Source organism: Melanotaenia boesemani, chromosome 14 (genome assembly GCF_017639745.1).
Source record: "Melanotaenia boesemani isolate fMelBoe1 chromosome 14, fMelBoe1.pri, whole genome shotgun sequence".
Lineage (NCBI taxonomy): Eukaryota > Metazoa > Chordata > Actinopteri > Atheriniformes > Melanotaeniidae > Melanotaenia > Melanotaenia boesemani.
The window spans coordinates 24,346,903-24,366,336 of NC_055695.1; the positions used below are offsets into that span (position 1 = coordinate 24,346,903).

General features: G+C 40.5%; 1 protein-coding gene across 1 annotated transcript; it reads right to left on the reverse strand.

Annotated features, from left to right (window-relative positions):
- Positions 1 to 16,581: 16,581 nt before the first annotated feature.
- LOC121653260 (granzyme G-like) lies at positions 16,582 to 18,574 on the reverse strand. The gene is made up of 5 exons (XM_042006605.1): positions 18,467 to 18,574; positions 17,815 to 17,974; positions 17,548 to 17,683; positions 17,217 to 17,444; positions 16,582 to 17,115 (listed from the first exon to the last, which is right to left on the reverse strand). Exons 1-5 carry the CDS (start codon positions 18,522 to 18,524, stop codon positions 16,963 to 16,965), a joined length of 735 nt encoding a protein of 244 aa, XP_041862539.1. The 5' UTR covers positions 18,525 to 18,574; the 3' UTR covers positions 16,582 to 16,962.
- Between the last annotated feature and the right edge of the window lie 860 nt (positions 18,575 to 19,434).

Genomic DNA, 19,434 nt, shown 5'->3' on the forward strand with positions numbered 1-19,434 from the left:
TCTTTAAATGGTTCCTTGTATTAGAGAGAAGGAAGTGTTAGTGACGATTGCACATACAAATGTTTATGTGCATCTACCCACAGCAGACTACAAGATAAAAAATATCCTTTTTCTAAATGAAATGCAGTGGTTTTTAGTGTAGCAAGCAGTAAACGAAAAGTCATTTTAGTAGCAACAAAAAGTTGCATGATGGGGAAAATGTTATAGACTGGTGTTGTGTTTAAACAAATCTAAGAAAAAAAAAAAAAACAGGTAGCCATATACACTGACTATAATTTAAGCTGAAACTTCTTATATTTTCTTCATTCATTATATTCTGGTTTTTACCTATCAAGCCCTACATGACCAGGCACCTGAATACATCAGGGATCTCCTACAGCTCTACGTGCCCAGCAGGTCCCTGAGATCGAGTCATCAAGATCGGCTGGTTGTTAAACCAACACGGCTGAAAACTAAGGGTGACAGAGCCTTTGCAGCAGTGGCTCCTGTCCTCTGGAACTCCCTTCCTCTCAGCCTGAGATCTGTGGACTCTGTAGTGGCTAAACCTTTCAAACAAAAAAAACTTTTTCTTGCCACTCTTGCAGGACGCGAAGGTTTCTGATGCGTTTAACTTGGTCCAAAAACTGAAGCAAAACGGATATATAAAATGACTTCGGTTTATTACAAAAGCCAAGGTTTACAAAAACTGGTCACATATCTGAAAACCTGTAGTGACGGTCAGATTAACAAAAAACGTTCGAGATAAAATAAAATATCAACCGTGACGACGACGGTCAGAAAACTGTTGCTCCTCGTCCTGCTCTATTAATTAGCCTTTTTACCCTAAGCGTGCGCACTACTAAAAGCGGAACTGTGCGCCTCACCCTCATCAAATGCAGGACATTTAAAGGGAGCTTAATTTAGTGACCAAGAATAAACACTTAACATATAAAACAATACAAAATATAACCAAATGCCTCTTAATAAAGCAAATAATGAATTACTCCTAATAACTAAATTTTTCTAATCAGATGTTATGTACAGAATAAACATAATTTTTATATGGCTCTAACATCCCGGCCCCTAATTGTTCTTGTGAGCTACAAAACAATTACTTTTACCTGTTCTTAGAGCCATACAAGTAATGTTTCAAAAGAAATAAGTAAAATAATTTCCACAATAACTTGATCTTCTTAAATCCATAACAAGTTGAGCAACAAGTGGATATCTTCAACAGACTTTCTGGTGGATGAGTGCAAAAACAAAAGAAGGGAAAAATGGAGTCAGAGGTTCCAGAACATGACTCATCGTTGGAGACCAGCCTTTACCGCTGTCTCTATTGTGACATGTGAAAGATGGCTACATGTCGCCTTCGAGCAGCATGCAGAGCTTGGAGACAGGTCGAAGAAGGACACTCGTTCTGGTTTTCACCTTAGCCTGACGAACATGCCCTCTGTTGTCCTTCATTGTTTCGATCACTCGACCCATAACCCAAGAATTTCTTGGGGATGTGTCATCGACGATGAGAACAATATCACCTTCTGTGATGTTCCGTTTTGGACGACACCATTTCTGCCTCTGTTGTAAAGTCAGCAAGTATTCTTTCGTCCAGCGTCTCCAAAATAAGTCACTCAGGTATTGGATCTGCCGCCACCTGCGTCTAGAGTAGATGTCACTCCTGTCAAAGACACCTGGTGGTAATGGAGTTTTGGCTTTTATCAACAGCAGGTGATTCGGGGTTAAAGCGTCCAAGTCATGTAGATCATTGGAGACTGTTGTGATGGGACGGCTGTTTAGGATAGCTTCAACTTCACACAGCAAAGTCTGCAGCCCTTCTTCATCAACTGTTTGCTGCTTTACAACTGAGTTGAGCACCTTCCTTATTGTCCATATTTGCCACTCCCAAATACCACCAAAATGTGACGCTGCAGGCGGATTGAATATCCAAGTGATCCCTTTTTCTAACAAGGTGTTTTGAATCTTTGCACCATTCAAAGCTTGCACTGCTTCACGCAGTTCACGCTCAGCTCCTACTAGGTTTGTTCCGTTGTCAGAGCGAATTAGCTTGACCTGCCCTCTTCGAGCGATGAATCTGCGCAATGCATGAATACAGGAACTCTGGTCCAGAGAGCTTGCAAGCTCAATATGTACAGCTCTCATTGTTAAACAGGTGAAGACTACACCATACTTCTTGATCATGGTCCGGCCTCTTTTAATTTCAAAAGGGCCAAAGTAATCCATACCAACATTTGTGAACGGTGGGTCATCAGGTACAAGTCTTTCACTGGGTAAATCTGCCATGATTTGATCTCCTGGTTTTCCATGCTGCCGTTTGCAAGTCACACATCTTGATAGAACTGTCCGGATGGCTGAATGTGCTCTTAATATCCAGTAATGCTGTCGCACCTTTGACAAGACATGATTTCTGCCGCTGTGCCCAAGATCTTCATGCACTGATGCAAGGATAAGAGACGTAATGCGCATATTTTTGGATAAGATTACAGGACGTTTTAGCTCTTCTTGCATTGCAGACTTATTCAACCTGCCACCAACCCTTAATATGTCGTTCTGCATGACAGGTGACAGTTGAGAAAGACAGCTCCCCTTTGGCATCAGTTTTCCTTCCTGAATCATGGTGATTTCTTTGTGGAATCTTTTTTCTTGACTGAAACGGATCACCGCCAACTCTGCCTCCACAATGTCACTCACAGAGATGGACTGACTTGGAAGGGAAGCCTTAAAGTCTGTCATTTGTTTCTCAAGCTCAAACCTTTGACTTTTTTCATCAAGCCTTCTTGCTTCAAGAGACGTTTTTAAGTCTTTTCTTTTTTGAGCCAAGAGCTTCAACATGTGTTTCAGTCTGAGGAACCATGCTACACCACGCTTCAGGCGATACCAACTTGAATATTGATGAATAAGTTGTGATGTTGCATCCATGTTCTCATTGATGCCAAGTGTGCAAACAGAAACTTCTTTGACCTCTGGGTCACCGCTGAGCGGCTGACTTATGCTCAGAGGGATATCTGGCCACTCAGATTCTGGCTTTGTCAGGAAGTCTGGGCCCTTGATCCAGGTTTCTGCCTTTAGAAAGGCATCCGTAGTAAGTCCTCTGGAAGCAAAGTCTGCTGGATTGGCAGAGGAGTTCACAAATCTCCATTGAGACACCTTTGACTTGTCTCTTATTGCAGCAACACGATTGGCAACAAACGTATGGTACCTTGCACTTTCATTTCGAAGGTACTGAAGGACTGAAGTGCTGTCGGTCCAAAAGACAGACTCATCCAGGTTAAGATCAAGTTCTTCTTTCATTATCATGTCCATTTTTGCGGCTACAACTGCGGCTGCGAGCTCAAGTCGGGGAATGGTAACTGGCTTTAATGGCGTGACCCTGGCTTTTCCAATAACAAAAGCACTGTGAAGCTGGTTTTGCTTGTTTCTGGAGACCAGGTAGGTGACTGAACCATAACCCTTCTCACTTGCGTCAGCAAAGTGGTGGAGCTGCGCTGATATGGTCTCACCAAAGTTGGTTGGTTTCAAACATCTCTTCACCTGAAACGCTGCTAAGCGTTGCAGTGTTGTCACCCACTGTTCCCATTGCAGAGAGAGAGTTTCTGGCATGTTGTCATCCCAAGCATGCTTGGTTCTGCATAGCTCCTGCAGAATCTGTTTCACAGGAAGGATGAGTGGTGCCAAAATCCCAAGTGGGTCATATATCGAGCTCACCATTGAAAGTACTCCTCTCCTTGTCAGTGGCTTGTTCTGAATAATGACTCTAAACTTAAGAGTGTCTGACTCCACACACCACTGAACTCCTAAGGCTCTTTCAACTGGGAGTTGATCTTTTCTTAAGTCCAGTTCCTTGATTTCTTTAGCCAAGTCATCTTCCGGTAATGATGCAAGTACTGCTCTGCTGTTGGAAATCCATTTAGTCAGCTTGAAGCCACCTGTGTTACATAAAGCCAGAAGATCTTGAATGAGAGCAACTGCCTGTTCCTCAGTCGCAACAGACTTGAGGCAGTCATCAACATAGAAGTTCTTCAGCACTGTGCTTATTGCCTCGGAGCTGAAACTTTCCTGATGATCTTCAGCACACTTCCTTAATGCAAAATTTGCACAGCTTGGTGACGACGTTGCACCAAACAGGTGAACCACCATTCGGTATTCCTTCAGTTCTTGGCTGAGGTCACCCTGTGGCCACCACAGAAATCTGAGCATGTCAGTGTCTTCTTTGGGAACTTTAACCTGATAAAACATGCTTTCAATATCTGACATGAAGGCAACTGGCTCCTGTCTAAATCTTGTCAGCACACCTATGAGGGAGCTTGTCAGGTCAGGTCCTTGTAGCAAGTGAGAGTTCAACGAAGTGCTTTGATATGAGGCTGCACAGTCAAACACCACTCGCAGCTTGTGTTTGGTGGGGTGATAAACCCCGTGATGCGGAATATACCATATTCTGTCAGACTCTTTATGAACTTCGTTCATGGGGACCTCCTCTGCGTAGCCTTTGTCCAGTGTGTCAGCCATGAACTTTTCATATTCTTGATGAAACTTCTCATTTCTTAACAGTTTCCGTTTCAGGCTTTCCATCCTCTGTACTGCAACAGCATGGTTGTTAGGGAATGCAGCATTTTTCTCCTTAAAGGGTAAACCAATGCTATAATGACCATCAACAAATGTCACTGACTGTGAAACAGAGTCCATGAACTGTCTGTCCTCACAAGACATCTCCAGTTTTCCAGTTAGTTGGTGTTCAGGGAAGTCATACCTCATCTGCTGTTGAGTGAGCTCCTCTAGCCTTGCCACTGAAATCCTGTTTGCTGTAACCTGAGGCCACTCAGCAACTTTTTTACAGTGGTTAACTTCTCTTAACAAAGGCCCATTAATTGTCCAGCCAAACACAGTCTTTATAGCATACGGCCCATTCCCCTTGCTGTTAATTACCTTCCATGGTTCTAGCGCTTTTGGGACGTTTGCTCCAATCAGCAAACCTATTTCTGCATCAACCTGTTTAAGCTGAACCTCTTTTAAATATGGCCATTTGTCTATGTCACCTTGTTGTGGGACATTCACTTTTTTGACTGGAATTTCTGTTTGCGAGAAGACTTGAGGGAGATCCATAAATCTCTCTTCATCCAAGCTGCTGACTTCAAGCCCTTTGACAACATTTGTGTCGATGATCTCCTCCTTTCCCATGGTGCGGAGCAAAATGCTGCCACTTTTTCCTGTAACCTTTAGGTCTTTCATCAGCTGCTCTGTGCAGAATGTTCCGGTGCTACCTGGATCCAGGAACGCGTAAGTAACAACTGTTCTATTACTTTTTGCGCACCTGACCTTCACTGGTACGATAGAAACTGCACAAGGTGCTTCTCCGGCCCCAGTGCAACCACAAATTTCACCATCAGTTGGTAGCATTGAATGTGGAACTTGTTGCTTGTTTTTCTCACCTTCACCAACAGAGGGAGACACATCCTTGTTCAAATGCAGAATGGTGGGGTGCTTCCGTGAACATGTTTGACATGTGAGTCTTTGTTGACAGCCTTTGCTCAAATGCCCCTGTGATAGACATCCAAAGCACAGACCATTCGATTTGAGAAACTCAAGTTTGTCCTTGTGAGGTTTTTCCTTCAGTAGTCTGCAAACATCAATGTTATGACCCATTTTCTGACAGAAGAGACACTGTTTTTTGCTTGTGTAACCACTGTCTTCTTTTGCCCTTTTAACCTGCTCTGTATTTCTTGACACTGGTGTTACATCCGTAGCAAAGCTGTTTTTCTTCTCTTTTACTTTTACAGTGCTCTCCTTTCTTGTGTTAGGTTTACTTCCATCCCTGGATGGAGCAGCCTCTTGTATGTTGCCAAACAACGGATGAGACGTAATTTTTGCCTGTTTGTCCACAAAACTAACCAAATCTGCAAACCTAGCCCTCATTCCGGTCCTCTCTTGGATGACACAAGCAACCCCCCTCCACTTATCTCTTAACTTGAAGGGAAGTTTGGAGATTACTGCCCTCATGTTAGAAGGACTATCCATTTACTCAATGTACTCCATGCTGTCTACTGTATTACAACAACTAGTGACGAACACAGCAAACTCAGTGAGAGCTTCTCCATCTTCGGGTTTAATAACAGGCCAATTTAGTGCTCTTTCAATGTAAGCAGATGCAATAGTGTATTCATTTCCAAAATGTTTGTTTAAAAGCTTCTTGGCTTCTGCATAACCTCTGTTTGTGTGCATATGGGAACAACTTCGGACTAGAACTTTTGGTCTTCCGCGAGTGTATTGCTCAAGGAAATGCAACCTGTCTCTGTTATTGTCTGTTCTTTCTTCAATCCCATGCTCAAACGCTTTCATGAAGAAACCAAACTCTAACGGATCTCCGTCAAAGATGGTGATATCCAACCGTGGAAGGCTAGACACCTTCTGTTGCTTAACTAGAAGCTCTGTGATTTCGTTTTGACGCTGCATGACGCTCAGCAAATCTCTAATATTAGCAACTTTGTTTTGTTCTGTACTGGGCTGTCCATGTGAATCCATATCTGGCTGAGTGGGTCTGTTCACAACGTTTGAACTCCTTTGAGCTACAGCATTTTGCATGAGGTCTGACCTTGTGCGTTCATCTCTGCTATTAGACTGCACGGATCTGAAGCTGCGCTCACTGCTTCGGCTTGCAGCAGTATTTAGATAGGTAGCCATTCCATCCACAGGTTCTGCACGAACACTGTAAGCTGGCTCCTTTAAAGTTAACAACACCTCAAGCTTTGCATCAGCCATGGCAATAGCTGTTTTCAACTCCAACTCCTCTTTTCTGGCCTTAAGGGCTGCCTCCTCTTTCTCTAGCTCTTGTTTTTGTTTCAATGCATCAGCACGTGCTAACAGAGCTGCCCTCTGAGCTTCAACCTTGAGCCTAGTAGAAGATGTAGTAGAGGACACGCTTGAAGATGTCACCGAAGATCCCTTGCTATTCCTCTTGTCATGCTTAGATGACACCATGGAAGCACTGTCTGCTGGCCCAATTTCAACATCAGCCGCTTTTGCCTCCTCTGACCGCTTTTTAGCTGCTTTCAGCCAACTCTCAACTTTCTCCACAAAGGATTTCAGGTAGCTGGCCTTTGGCTCAAACCACTGCACCTGATCCTGGTGCAGTTCCTCATCACTAAGATGTTCTTTAATGCTGTCATTTACTCTACAGAACTCCGTATATGTGTTTGCAAAGTCAGAGTTTATTTTAGCAGCAACCTCTTCAGCATTACCATCATCCTCCATAAGAGCTTCAATTTCCTTTATCTTTTTGGTAAGACAACCTAACTTAGCTTTCCTTGTTCCTTTAAGCTGGTTAAGCTTCTCCTCCAGCGCTTTAAGAGTAGGCCTTGACACTCTTTTTGCGTCTTTTTCAATCTCTGATGGCTCCATGGTAAAAGCTTCACAAACCCTTCATGCAACTTGGCACTTTTACTGATGAAAGTCACTCAAAAATATCCGAACTGGAGCCCTGGCTTCAATATATTAAGGACACGTCCTTACTTTATGTAACGAGCCGTTTCGGTCCCGGTCCGACAGACGCCATCTTCTTTTATCCAGCCGATTATTATTTTCCACGTGACCATTTCTCCTGCTCAGACACCGCGTGCGCCCAATTAAGCCCGTGCGCTGCGGTTATCTCGATAAATCCTCTTGTTCAGGAGCAGTTTTCTGACTTTTTGTAGTGGCTAAACCTTTCAAACAAAAAAAACTTTTTCTCGCCACTCTTGCAGGACGCGAAGGTTTCTGACGCGTTTAACTTGGTCCAAAAACTGAAGCAAAACGGATATATAAAATGACTTCGGTTTATTACAAAAACTGGTCACATATCTGAAAACCTGTAGTGACGGTCAGATTAACAAAAAACGTTCGAGATAAAATAAAATATCAACCGTGACGACGACGGTCAGAAAACTGTTGCTCCTCGTCCTGCTCTATTAATTAGCCTTTTTACCCTAAGCATGCGCACTACTAAAAGCGGAACTGTGCGCCTCACCCTCATCAAATGCAGGACATTTAAAGGGAGCTTAATTTAGTGACCAAGAATAAACACTTAACATATAAAACAATACAAAATATAACCAAATGCCTCTTAATAAAGCAAATAATTAATTACTCCTAATAACTAAATTTTTCTAATCAGATGTTATGTACAGAATAAACATAATTTTTATATGGCTCTAACAGACTCCATGATCTCTTTTAAAAAGCAGCTAAAAACACATCTTTTTAAACTTGCTTTTACTTAGTTTTATTTGTTTTTATTCTCTCTGTATTACTGTTATTTAGTGTTTTATCTTATTGTTAAGCACTTTGTGATTTTTATCTTGAAAGGTGCTATATAAATAAACATGTACTTACTTACTTACTTACTTACTTCAATCTGCCATTTTATGAGGCAGAATCTACATAAGTATTAATCATAGAGAGCTAATGCAAAGGACCATCAAAATATATCATAGCAGTCAAATATACTTGTTCCAAGTTCATTACCCATCTGTTAATAGTGACAGCTGATGTTGAAATCTTCTAGAAATAGTGCTGGTTGCAGCTGCAGGCAACTGTTCACCTATAGCAGCACTGCAATGTTAGAAATGATGAATTTGTAAAATTGAAAAGAAGAAATTTCTTGATGATTCAACAAACTAGCAATTAATGAAAACATCACACCATTATCATGATTTTGTCTTTTGGCCCTTTAGGACCTCATTGTTCAGTGTTTCTAGCTGTCTGAACTGTATTTCGGTCTTGTGATAGTAATTTACTTCTTAACATACTTGTGACAAAACGGTATTTTCAAGATGACTTTATGAGAAGTACTGCTCTGAAAGACCTGCACACCCTCAGTGTTAGCTCCCCTTGATTACTGATTCATCTCTGACTTTAATGTAAATGAATTCTTGATAATTAATGATAAATCAAAATAAGCTTCTTGCATTCATAAGATGTACTTTGTTATATTTTATTTTTCTTGTGGTTTTCAGTCTGCTGTTCTGCTTAGGTTCAGTTTTGGGCTAAAATAACTTTTGTCATGTTTTAAAACCTTCTTTCTTGTACTTAACAGGAACAACAGATTTGTATCTCAAACCACTTCCTCTGCCTGATGTGTGAAATGTTGTAGCAAAATTATTTCTACAATCTTGGGATCTGAGGTGTTGCTTTTAATGATGTACCAAGAGTTTAGTCAGCATGCAGACCCTATGCAAGCAATGTTTAAGGCAGTTTGCATCTTTTGGTAAGTTGTCTCAGGTTTTGGTTGTGAAGTTTTGAAGGTTGACACAATAACACATGTACTTAAGAGCATTTTATAGCTGGCTGTTAAATTATAAAGGCTCACTTTGCGCTGCTGTCATCACAAAATTCTCATTTAGAAGAAATCCATCACAATATGATGTGGCACCATTTTCCACATATCTCTCCACAAGCACCATGTAAGGCCTGCTATGTGTTACAAAACTTATGGTCGCCAAAGGATTCTCCTTCCATAAACTTAGAAAAAGGAAAAAAAATACTGTGTGGTATGTTGTTTTATTTCTGCATTGTACAGCACGTCCTCTCATAATTAAAAAGTATGAAAGCAGGACTAAGAACATCATTAAAGCTTTGTTCAGCTGTGTGGAAGTGCACAATCTGGAAATAGTACTGGTTGTAGCTGCAGGCAACTGTTCACCTATAGCAGCACTGCAATGTTAAAAATGATGAATTGTAAAATTGAAAAGAAGAAATTTCTTGATGATTTAACAAACTAGCAATTAATTAAAATATGTCTATTTTGGCCCTGAAGGGATCAGGCATCATACCATTATCATGATTTTGTCTTTTGCCCCTGTAGGAGCTCATTTTTCAGTGTGTCACTTTGTAAAAACTATTTAAAGTCTAGTTGTCTGAACTATAGTTTGGTCTTGTGATAGTAATTTTACTTCTGATACAATACTTATGACAATGATTTATTTTTCAAGATGATTTTATGAGAAGTACTTCTCTGAAAGACCTGCACACTCTCAGTGTTAGCTCTCCTTGATCACTGATTCACCTCTGTCTTTAGTGTAAATGAATTCCTTATAATCAATGATAAATCAAAATAGGCCTCTTGCATTCATTAGATGTACTTTGTTGTATTTTATTTTTCTTGTGGTGTATCAGTCTGCATGTCTGTTTAGGTTCAGTTTTTGAGCTCATGTTTGTGATTGAAATCAATTGTGTCATGTTTTAAAACCTTCGTTCTTTCCGTAATTAACATGAAAAACAGATTGCTATCACAAACTACTTCCTGATGTGTGAAATGTTGTAGCAAAGTACTCTCTACAATCTTTGGATCTTAGGTTTTCCTATTAATGATATACTAAGAGTGTAGTTAGCATTCAGACCCTAGCAAATAATGTTTAAGGCAGTTTGCATCTCTTGGTAAGTTATCGGAGGTTTTGGTTGTGAAGTTTTGAAGGCTGACAAGATAACACATGTACTTAAGAGCATTTTATAGCTGGCTGTTAAATAATAAAGGCTCACTTTGAACACCAACTTCTGCTTCTGCAAACTATATATATTTATATGTGTGTGTGTGTATTGTGAAAAACAAAACATTGCCACCTAACTAAGCTACAAGCCTCCTGATGAATAATTAGCTCATAGGCAATAATCTTTCAGCTAGCAACAAGTTAATTACCCTCATGGGTTAACTAGTATTTGAATCATTTCTCCAAATGATGCAACAAGTAGCTTCTCATTTCTTAAGCAACCATGTTGAAAGACACAGCCGGTGGTTGTGGAAAAGATGTTAGTCTGTTAAAAGAGGGTAAAATCTTTAGCATACATCAAGCAGAGAAAACACCTAAGGTGATTGCAGAAATTAGAACTGGGTTCAGAACTGTCCAATGCACAATTAAAAACTGGAAGGATAATGGGGAACCATTGTCTTCCAGGAAAAAAATGTGGTAGGAAAATAATCCTAAATGATGGGGATCTGCAATCACTTAAACATTTGATTAAATCAAATTGAAGAAAACAACAATAGATCTTGGGGCTATGTTTAATAGGGAATATAAGAGCACTTCCACACACACAACTTAACGTAAACAGGAAAAAGGTCATTCTACAGTCAGTCATTTAGCAGACACTTTTATCCAAAGCGACTTACATTTGAGAGTAAGAAAAAACACAAGCATGAAGATGGGACATCATAATTAAGTGATAGTCAGACTGCTTTGATTCCAGTTGGACCCAGGTGCTGTCATGTAGTGCTAGAGGCAGTGCATATATTTTTTTTTTTTTTTTGAGGTAATTTTGTTTAAATACAAGATCCCGACTTCATCACACAATATCATCTTGGGCATAAGTGCACGCAGCTGAGTTGAGCCAAAGAGCTGGACAAATCTTTCTAACTCATTCTGTTGAGTAGAAGAGTTAAGCTGAGTGTGGAAATGCTCCTTAAACAACTGAGTCTTTAGCTTGCTCTTAAAAGTGGATAAGGACAGAGTTTGGTAGATTGTTCCACCACCGGGGGACAACAGAGGAGAAGAGTCTAGCTACTGATTTTGCGCCACGTTGTGGTGGGAGCACTAGGCGTTTTTCGCTGGCAGAGCGTAACTGTGGAGAGGGAGTGTAGCTCTGGATTAAGGAGTGAAGGTAGACAGGAGCCGTTTGGGTTATTGTTTTGTAAGCAGGGCTTTGAATTTGATGCCTGCTGCAACTGGTGTATAGTGAAAAGAGAAGAGGGCCAAGCACCGAGCTCTGAGACACCCCTGTTGTCAGCCCATGTGATCTGGACATTCCTCCTTGCCAAGATACTTTGAATGATCTCCCTGTGTGGTAGGATGTAAACCACCAGAGGTCAGATGCTGAGATGCCAAGCTGTGAAAGTGTGGAGAACAGTATATGATGGTTGACTGTGTCAAAGGCAGCAGACAGGTCCAGCGGTATTAGGACTAAGGATTGACCAGTGGATCTGGCAAGCCATTGGGAATCAGTAATTGACAGGAGAGCAGTTTCAGTAGAGTGGCCTTGCCTATAGCCAGATTGATATGGATCAAACAGGTTGTTATCTTGGAGGAACTGTGAGACCTGACTAAAGATGCCATGCTCTAGTGATTTAGACATGAATGGAAGCAGTGAGACCGATCGGTAGTTTTCAACTTGGGCCGGGTTGAATGTGGGTTTCTTCAACAGCGGGGTAACCCGAGCTTGCTTGAAGGCAGAGGGAAAGACACCGGATTTAAGAGAGGAGTTGATAATATGGGTTACTGCAGTTTTGATTGTAGGTAAAATGCTCTGCAGGATGTCAGAGGGAACAGGATCAAGAGGACAGGTTGTGGGCTTTGAGCTGACTAGAAGTTTAGAGACTTCGTCCTCATTTAGAGAGTGGAAATAGCAGAGTGAGGCACCAGTAGCTGGTTTGGTAAGGCTAAGTTGGTCAGGCTCAGTGAATTGGTTACTGATGGTAGCGACATTTTCAGTGAAGTAGGAAGCAAACATTTCTGCAGTCAGCACAGTGGGAGGCTGAGCAGGTGGTGGAGATGGAAGAGAGTTAAACACCATGAACAGTTGTCGTGTGTTGGGAGCATTGCGGATCATTGTCATGTGGTCTGATGAGTCCAGATTTACCCTGTTCCAGAGTGATGGGCTCATAAGGGTTAGAAGAGGGACAGATAAAGTGATGCAGCCATCACTGTATAAGCCTGTGAGGGCAGTGCTATGATCTGGAGTTGCTGCACGACAAAGTCCAGACCTGAACCTCTTTGAGAATCTTTGGGGTTTGCTGGCGAAGGCTTTCCGTAGTGGTTGGACTCCCCTATCACTAATACAAGATCTTGGTGAAAAATGAATGCAACAGTGGATGGAAATGGATCTTTTGAACTTGCAGAAGCTCATTGAAACAATGACACTGCAAAGGTGTGCCAGGTTGTGCTACCACAGTCTTTGGTTTCCACCTGCTTTAAGTCAGCCACTATAGTTTTGATGCCTATTATAAATATATATTCAGTATAATTTTGTAGTTTAAGAGATTGCAGAGTCCCGTGAATCAGTTTTTTTTTATTTTATTTTATATAATGCTTGTGGTTCTCAAATTTAGAGCCATAACCAGCTTGTAGCCCTCAAGTCAATGGCTGTGACTCATGCAATCAAACGATTATTTGCAAAAATATATTCAAACACAAATCATATTAGTGGGAAAATTTATGCCCCCTGTAGGGTCACCTATGGCAAACAGGTGTATAGAGGAGGGACCAGATGAAGCCAGGCTCAAAACACCCCTATGATGACGATAAACCATGGATCCAGGTTTCTCTTGCCCAGACGTGGGTCACCAGGGCCCCCCTCTGGAGCCAGGCCTGGAGGTGGGGCATGAAGGTGAGTGCTTGTTGGCCAGGCCTTTGCCCATGGGGCCTGGTTGGGCTCAGCTCGAAAGGGTGACATGGCCCCCCCTTCCCGTGGGCTCACTACCTGCAAGATAGGCCATAGGGGTCGGGTGCAGAGTGAGCTGGGCAGGTGCCAGAGGAGGGGACCTTGGCAGTCTGATCCTCGGCTGCAAAAGTTTGCTCAAGGGATGTGGAATGTCACGTCTCTGGTAGGGAAGGAACCGGAGCTGGTGCGCGAGGTTGAGTGGTTTTTGCTAGATATAGTTGAGCTTACCTCAACGCATAGCTTGGGCTCTGGAACCACTGTCCTTGAGAGGGGCTGAACCCTATTCCATTCTGGAGTTGCTCCCGGTGAGAGGCGCCGAGCAGGTGTGGGCATGCTCATTGCCCCCTTAATGGTGGACAAAAGGCTAGCCTCCCTCTGCCTTCAGGTGGGGGTACAGGTCCTGACTGTTGTTTGTGCTTATGCAACAGCTCTCACTGGAGCTATTCACAGCTGAGTGTGAAGCGGCTGGGATGAGAATCAGCACCTCTAAATCTGAGACCGTGGTCCTCAGCCGGAAAAGGGTGGAGTGCTTTCTCCGGGTCGGCAATGAGGTCCTGCTCCAAGTGGATGGGAGCACACATCTCGGGGTCTTGTTCAGGGTAAGGTAGGGATAGAGCGGAAGATCGACAGGCGGATTGATGCGGCGTCTGCATTGATGTGGACTCTGCATCGGTTTGTCGTGGTGAAGAAGGAGCTGAATAAAAGGCAAAGCTCTCGATTTTCCGGTCGATCTACGTTCCTACCCTCACCTATAGTCACAAGCTGTGGGTAGTAACCAAAAAAACAAGATCATGAATACAAGCGGCCGAAATTAGTTTTCTCCGCAGGGTGGCCGGGCTCTCCCTTAGGGATAGGGTGAGAAGCTCGGTGATCTGGGAGGGTTTCAGAGTAGAGTCGCTGCTCCTCCTCATTGATAGGGGCCAGATGAGGTAGCTCGGGCATCTGGTCAGGATGCCTCCTGGACGCCTCTGTGGTGAGGTGTTCCAGGCACGTCCCACCTGAAAGAGGCCTCGGGGAAGACCTAGTACATGCTGGACGGCATACATTTCTCGGCTGGCCTGGGAACGTCTCAGGATCCCCCCGGACGACCTGGTAAATGTGGCTGGGGAGAGGGAAGTCTGGGTTTCCCTGCTTAGGCGGTTGCGCCCGCTACCCAACTCTGGATAAGCGACAGAAAATGGATGGATGGATGGATGGATGAATGGTAAAATTTAAAGCTAAAAGAAATGAGTTGGTTTCAAAATGCAAAATGCATCTTTTCTTAAATGTATGTAAAATTATTCACAAGGAGGCAGTGTTGTGATTTAATGCTGACAGAGAAATGAACATGTCTTTCATATCTACTAAGATGATGTAGTTTACTTATTCAATTATTATTTTTATTATTATTTGGTCTTTTTTGTTTATAATTGTCAAATGCATATAAATGGGAAATGCCATCCTAATAGTAAAGACGATTTGTCAAATGAAAAATAAAAAATATGGAAAATATACAAAAACTGCAGTGGTTGTATCTATTGTAACCTGTCAAAACAAGTCAGTGTATTTAAATGACATATGGATTTGGCTAAATTGTTTTAGAATACTGGAGTCGGTACTGAAAGTGGTGTTTTAGTGAAGTGTATTCTTTTAGTGAAAAGTCTGAGCGAACTAATTAGCCTGATATTATAGGCCTTTGCTAATCTGTTGATAATCAGCTGCTCTGGGTGATCAGCATACTGCCTACATTTACAATTTTAATGAAATAAGATTGAAAGGTATTTAAAGTATAAATGCATTTAAGTAATAAACAATGTCAAAATAAAAAGTTACTTTTTAGGTGTTCACTGACACTGTTAGTAATTGTGTAAATGGTTTTTAAGAAGTTGGACAAGAAGCAAAGACTTAAACAGCTTTAAAGCTAATAAAGGAGGGAAAATCTGCATTTCTAATTTCTCCAGGAATCTTCTTTGTGCATAAAAGCACAGTCTCCATAAGGGAGCAGTGTTGCCTTTTCTTTAGAGTGAAGTCAAAGAGAAAAGAGACTCTATATAACTGAAACTATAATTATTTATTTTTCAAAGATGGAGGAAAAAATCCTTGTAGGATCATTTGATTTGAGCAAATAAGTTATCTGATTTATTTTATAATATACAAAATTTAGGAAGAATGAAATTCAAGTATAGACGAAAACTAAACAATGCAGTTTTTTGCTGCTTTTATATCTACATATATATATTTATATATATACATATATATATATATATTTATATATATATAGTGACAGATTAGAGTAAGTCTACATAAACCAAGTTCAGCAACAACACGTTTTTAAGAGCTCTTATATCAGCATTTATTTTTCAGTTCATATTTTTAGGGCTGCGAACAATACTTTACTGACCCATCTCTTCTGTTTCTTATTTTATAAGCAATTTATTTAATCTATCACAAACCAGACAATAGTCAATATATCCTGTAATTATTTTTTGTTTCCTCACATGTTTCGTGTTACTTTAATTTGCATCACTTGTAAACTGATTTTTTTTTTTTTTTTTTTTTTTAAAAAAAGCAGTAGCCTTCAAATGTTGCACAATTTTATTGTAAAACCAGAAACTTACTTATTCAGTCTCAGTAAATTCATTATCTGTTGGGTCCTGTTATAGACTGGCGACCTGGGGAGTGACCTGCCTCTTTCCTGATAAATCCTGGGCTCTGGTACCACTGTGACCCTTTATTTGACTAACTGAACGTAGAAAATGGATAGTAATCTGTCAAAACTAAACTAACTTAATCAGTTTCTGAAAACCAGAATCTTGGCAAACTTATGAATTGGTGGATCATTTGACACAGCACCTTGAGCAGAGGATTTCATCCCATGTGGCTGTTTGCATTTACACACTGCTGGGCTACCAGTGTCTCCCTGAACAATCATACACAGACTGGCTGGAACGTTGGTCAGTCTCTGTTATAAAGCAGTGGTTGTTTGTTTGAATCAAGACTACAAGTTTGTTCAAAATAACTGTTGCCTTGTTCAAGTAAAAGTATTGATTTTTTTTTTTTTTTTTATTATTTGGACTCAAGCTGCTTGTAAACCTCCACAGACGACAGAGGACAGATGCTGTAATAAAAATGTGCTCTTTTGTTGCATCATTGAACATTTTTTGCAAGGAGGCAGTGTTGCATCTGAAGAAGAAAAATGTCTCCACCTTTCTCATGAATGCAAAACTTTATTTAAGAAAAAAACATCATATATGAAAAAAAAAAACTGATGGGATTATAAAATATGCTATGTAATATAAAAAGGTAACTTCTTTATAAAGCAATGGATCTATGCATTAATTTCATATTTGAAGCTTTTTATTTTTTGTTTGAACCTCAAAAGACATGCTGTTGAGTTTCATTTTAAATTAGCACGTAGTAATATGAAATTTAATTTCAGAAAAGCTTGATCAAATCTGTTTGAAGCAGAGCAGGGCAGGCTTAGTTCTGGCTGTATTCTCAGTGTGGAATAACTTCTCAGGTATCAACTCTAAAAATGTCTAATTCACATAAAGAATAAAATCAGCAGAGACATCCGTACATTAAATCTTAATCATTATTATTTTTAATGATTGAAACAGTCCAGTCTGTGTAGTCCGGGATCTTGCTGTACCTATAGAGTAGGTGTCCCGATGAATTGAGCATGGCAGACACCACCCCATATGCCATATCTTCACAGACCAATGGACCCCCAGAATCTCCCTGAAAGAACATACACAGTATGTAGTGATTACGTGCAGTGAGAACTCAAGTAATTGTTAAAGTTCCATTTTTGTTCATTTCAACACACAAAATGAACATACCGAACGTGGTCCATTCACTCCCACAGAACAGTATGAGTTTTCCTTTTCACAGTTTATGTTGCTGATCAGTGTTATGTTAACCTCCATGAGTTTGGAAGACATCTTTTCAGTTGTGTTGTCTGCTTGTCCCCAGCCACACACTATACAAGGGCTTGGCAGAGGTTTGTCATCTTGAGCTGCAAGTTGAATGGGTTTCACATTGTTGTTGAACCTCGCCTTGGAGCCCAACTTTTTTAAGCACAGGGAGAAATATGACAAATGAAATATGTATTTCATCAGTGCACATTTCCTTCTTTGTTATTGTTATAGAGGAGATTTCTTACACTCTTACCTTAAGAAGCATAACATCATTTATGTATCCTTTTTTATTGAAGCCTGCATGTGGAAATGACTGCTTCACTTCTATTTGCTGCACATTTTCATTTTCTTCGGCTGCATCATGGACTCCTAACCGGACTATGTAGGAGCTGCAACAAAAATGCTAAATTACTTTATCTTTAAGAGAAATGTCCACTGTATCAGGCTAGGTTGGATAAAGGGCCCTAAAGTTTCAGGTCCCATTCCCATATACAGTTAACATGAAGCGTGTTAAACTGACCTGCTAAGGCAGTGGGCTGCTGTCATCACAAAATCCTCATTGAGAAGAAATCCACCACAGTATAATTTGGCACCATTTTCCATATACCTCTCCACAAGCACCATGTAAGGCCTGCTATGGGGTACAACCTCATGGCCGCCAAAGATTCTCCCTGCATAAACTTAGAAAAAGGAAAAAAATACTGTCTGGAATGTTGTTTATTCTGTACTGTACAGCACATACTCTCATAACCGCAAGGTTTTATTACTATCTTTGGAGTCAAACTAAATGGAACATGTTTGAGATTCGTTACGGTGTGTAAAAACCAATTATAAGTATTTGTTATGTGTAAAGAATAAATAAAGATGGCAAATAACACGAATGGTAAAACGTTTCTGGCCTCCCTAAAAAAGCCTAACACTTTCAGGATGAATACAAATGCCCCTCTGGTGTGATGCAGCTGTGGCTCTAAATTTCTTTCAAGTCATAGTACAACATGTATTTATATCTGCAAAGGCCAACTGAGATGAAGTGAAGCAGAACAAAGAGACATGTTGTTAAAGACAGTTCAGATGAGGTTTCCAAAATGGAATAATAAGTGCCCTGAGGAAATTGATATAGAATAATAATAATAATAATAAAAAAAAAAATTAAGTTTAATGCACAAACTCACCTTGGCCATGGAGAGTCATCACAAGCATCATTGCTGCCAGATTAAACTGGGTAGACATGGTTACAGTTCAGCTGAGCTATGATGCAGAGCAGCAGCAAACATCAGTGGTGATTTCAGTCCTTTAATGCTGCCTCGCTGTCTTTTATACCAGAAAGGAAGTGTGCCATTTGCATATGCAAATAATGTGGTTTAGAAGCCCTTTCGTAATGAAACCGTCTCTATCATCTCCAGAAACAAATTCAACTTTTATCAGCAAATTATTTGACGAGTAATTAAAAAATTCATTATCTGTCTGGATTTTACAGACACACTGATGTCATATAATTTAATCCCTGATTAATTGAGTTTACTAGAAATTTTCATGGAAACCCGTTGCCTTTTCACAAATGCTGTAACTAAACATGTCAAGTTATATCAACATGGGCAACCATTAGAATTTACTTAAACCCATTAGTTCACGTATCTAATTTTCTTTATACCCCCTAGTTGTTTGAACTAATTCTCTTAGATGAGATTTACGCAAATTGCTTTGTTTTTTCATTGAACTTTGTCATACACCTTTTGATGATTTCTAGATGCATTTTTGAAACAGCTTATGGGTCCAGAACTGCAATCAGCAGAACAAAGAAGATGACAAGGGTTACTTGGGTAACCAACACCTCTTTACTCATAATGAAATATATAAAAACTGCTGCAGGTAGTGGGTTTCTTTTCCTGTACTGACTTCTTAGTCATGGTACCAACTTTAAAATTCAAACAGGCAGAACTTTCTAAAAATGAATGTGCATTTCCCATGAGCCTTTGCAGTCCAGATATGATAGTTTTAAAAGTAGCCCCGCCCCTTATGACAGAAGAAACAAATTATTTACAAAACATAAAATGATAAATAGTCACTACTAAAAAGTTTATGTTCAAACAAAATCTGGGCTAAGAGTGAATAAAACTCTAGTTAAAACACACACACACAT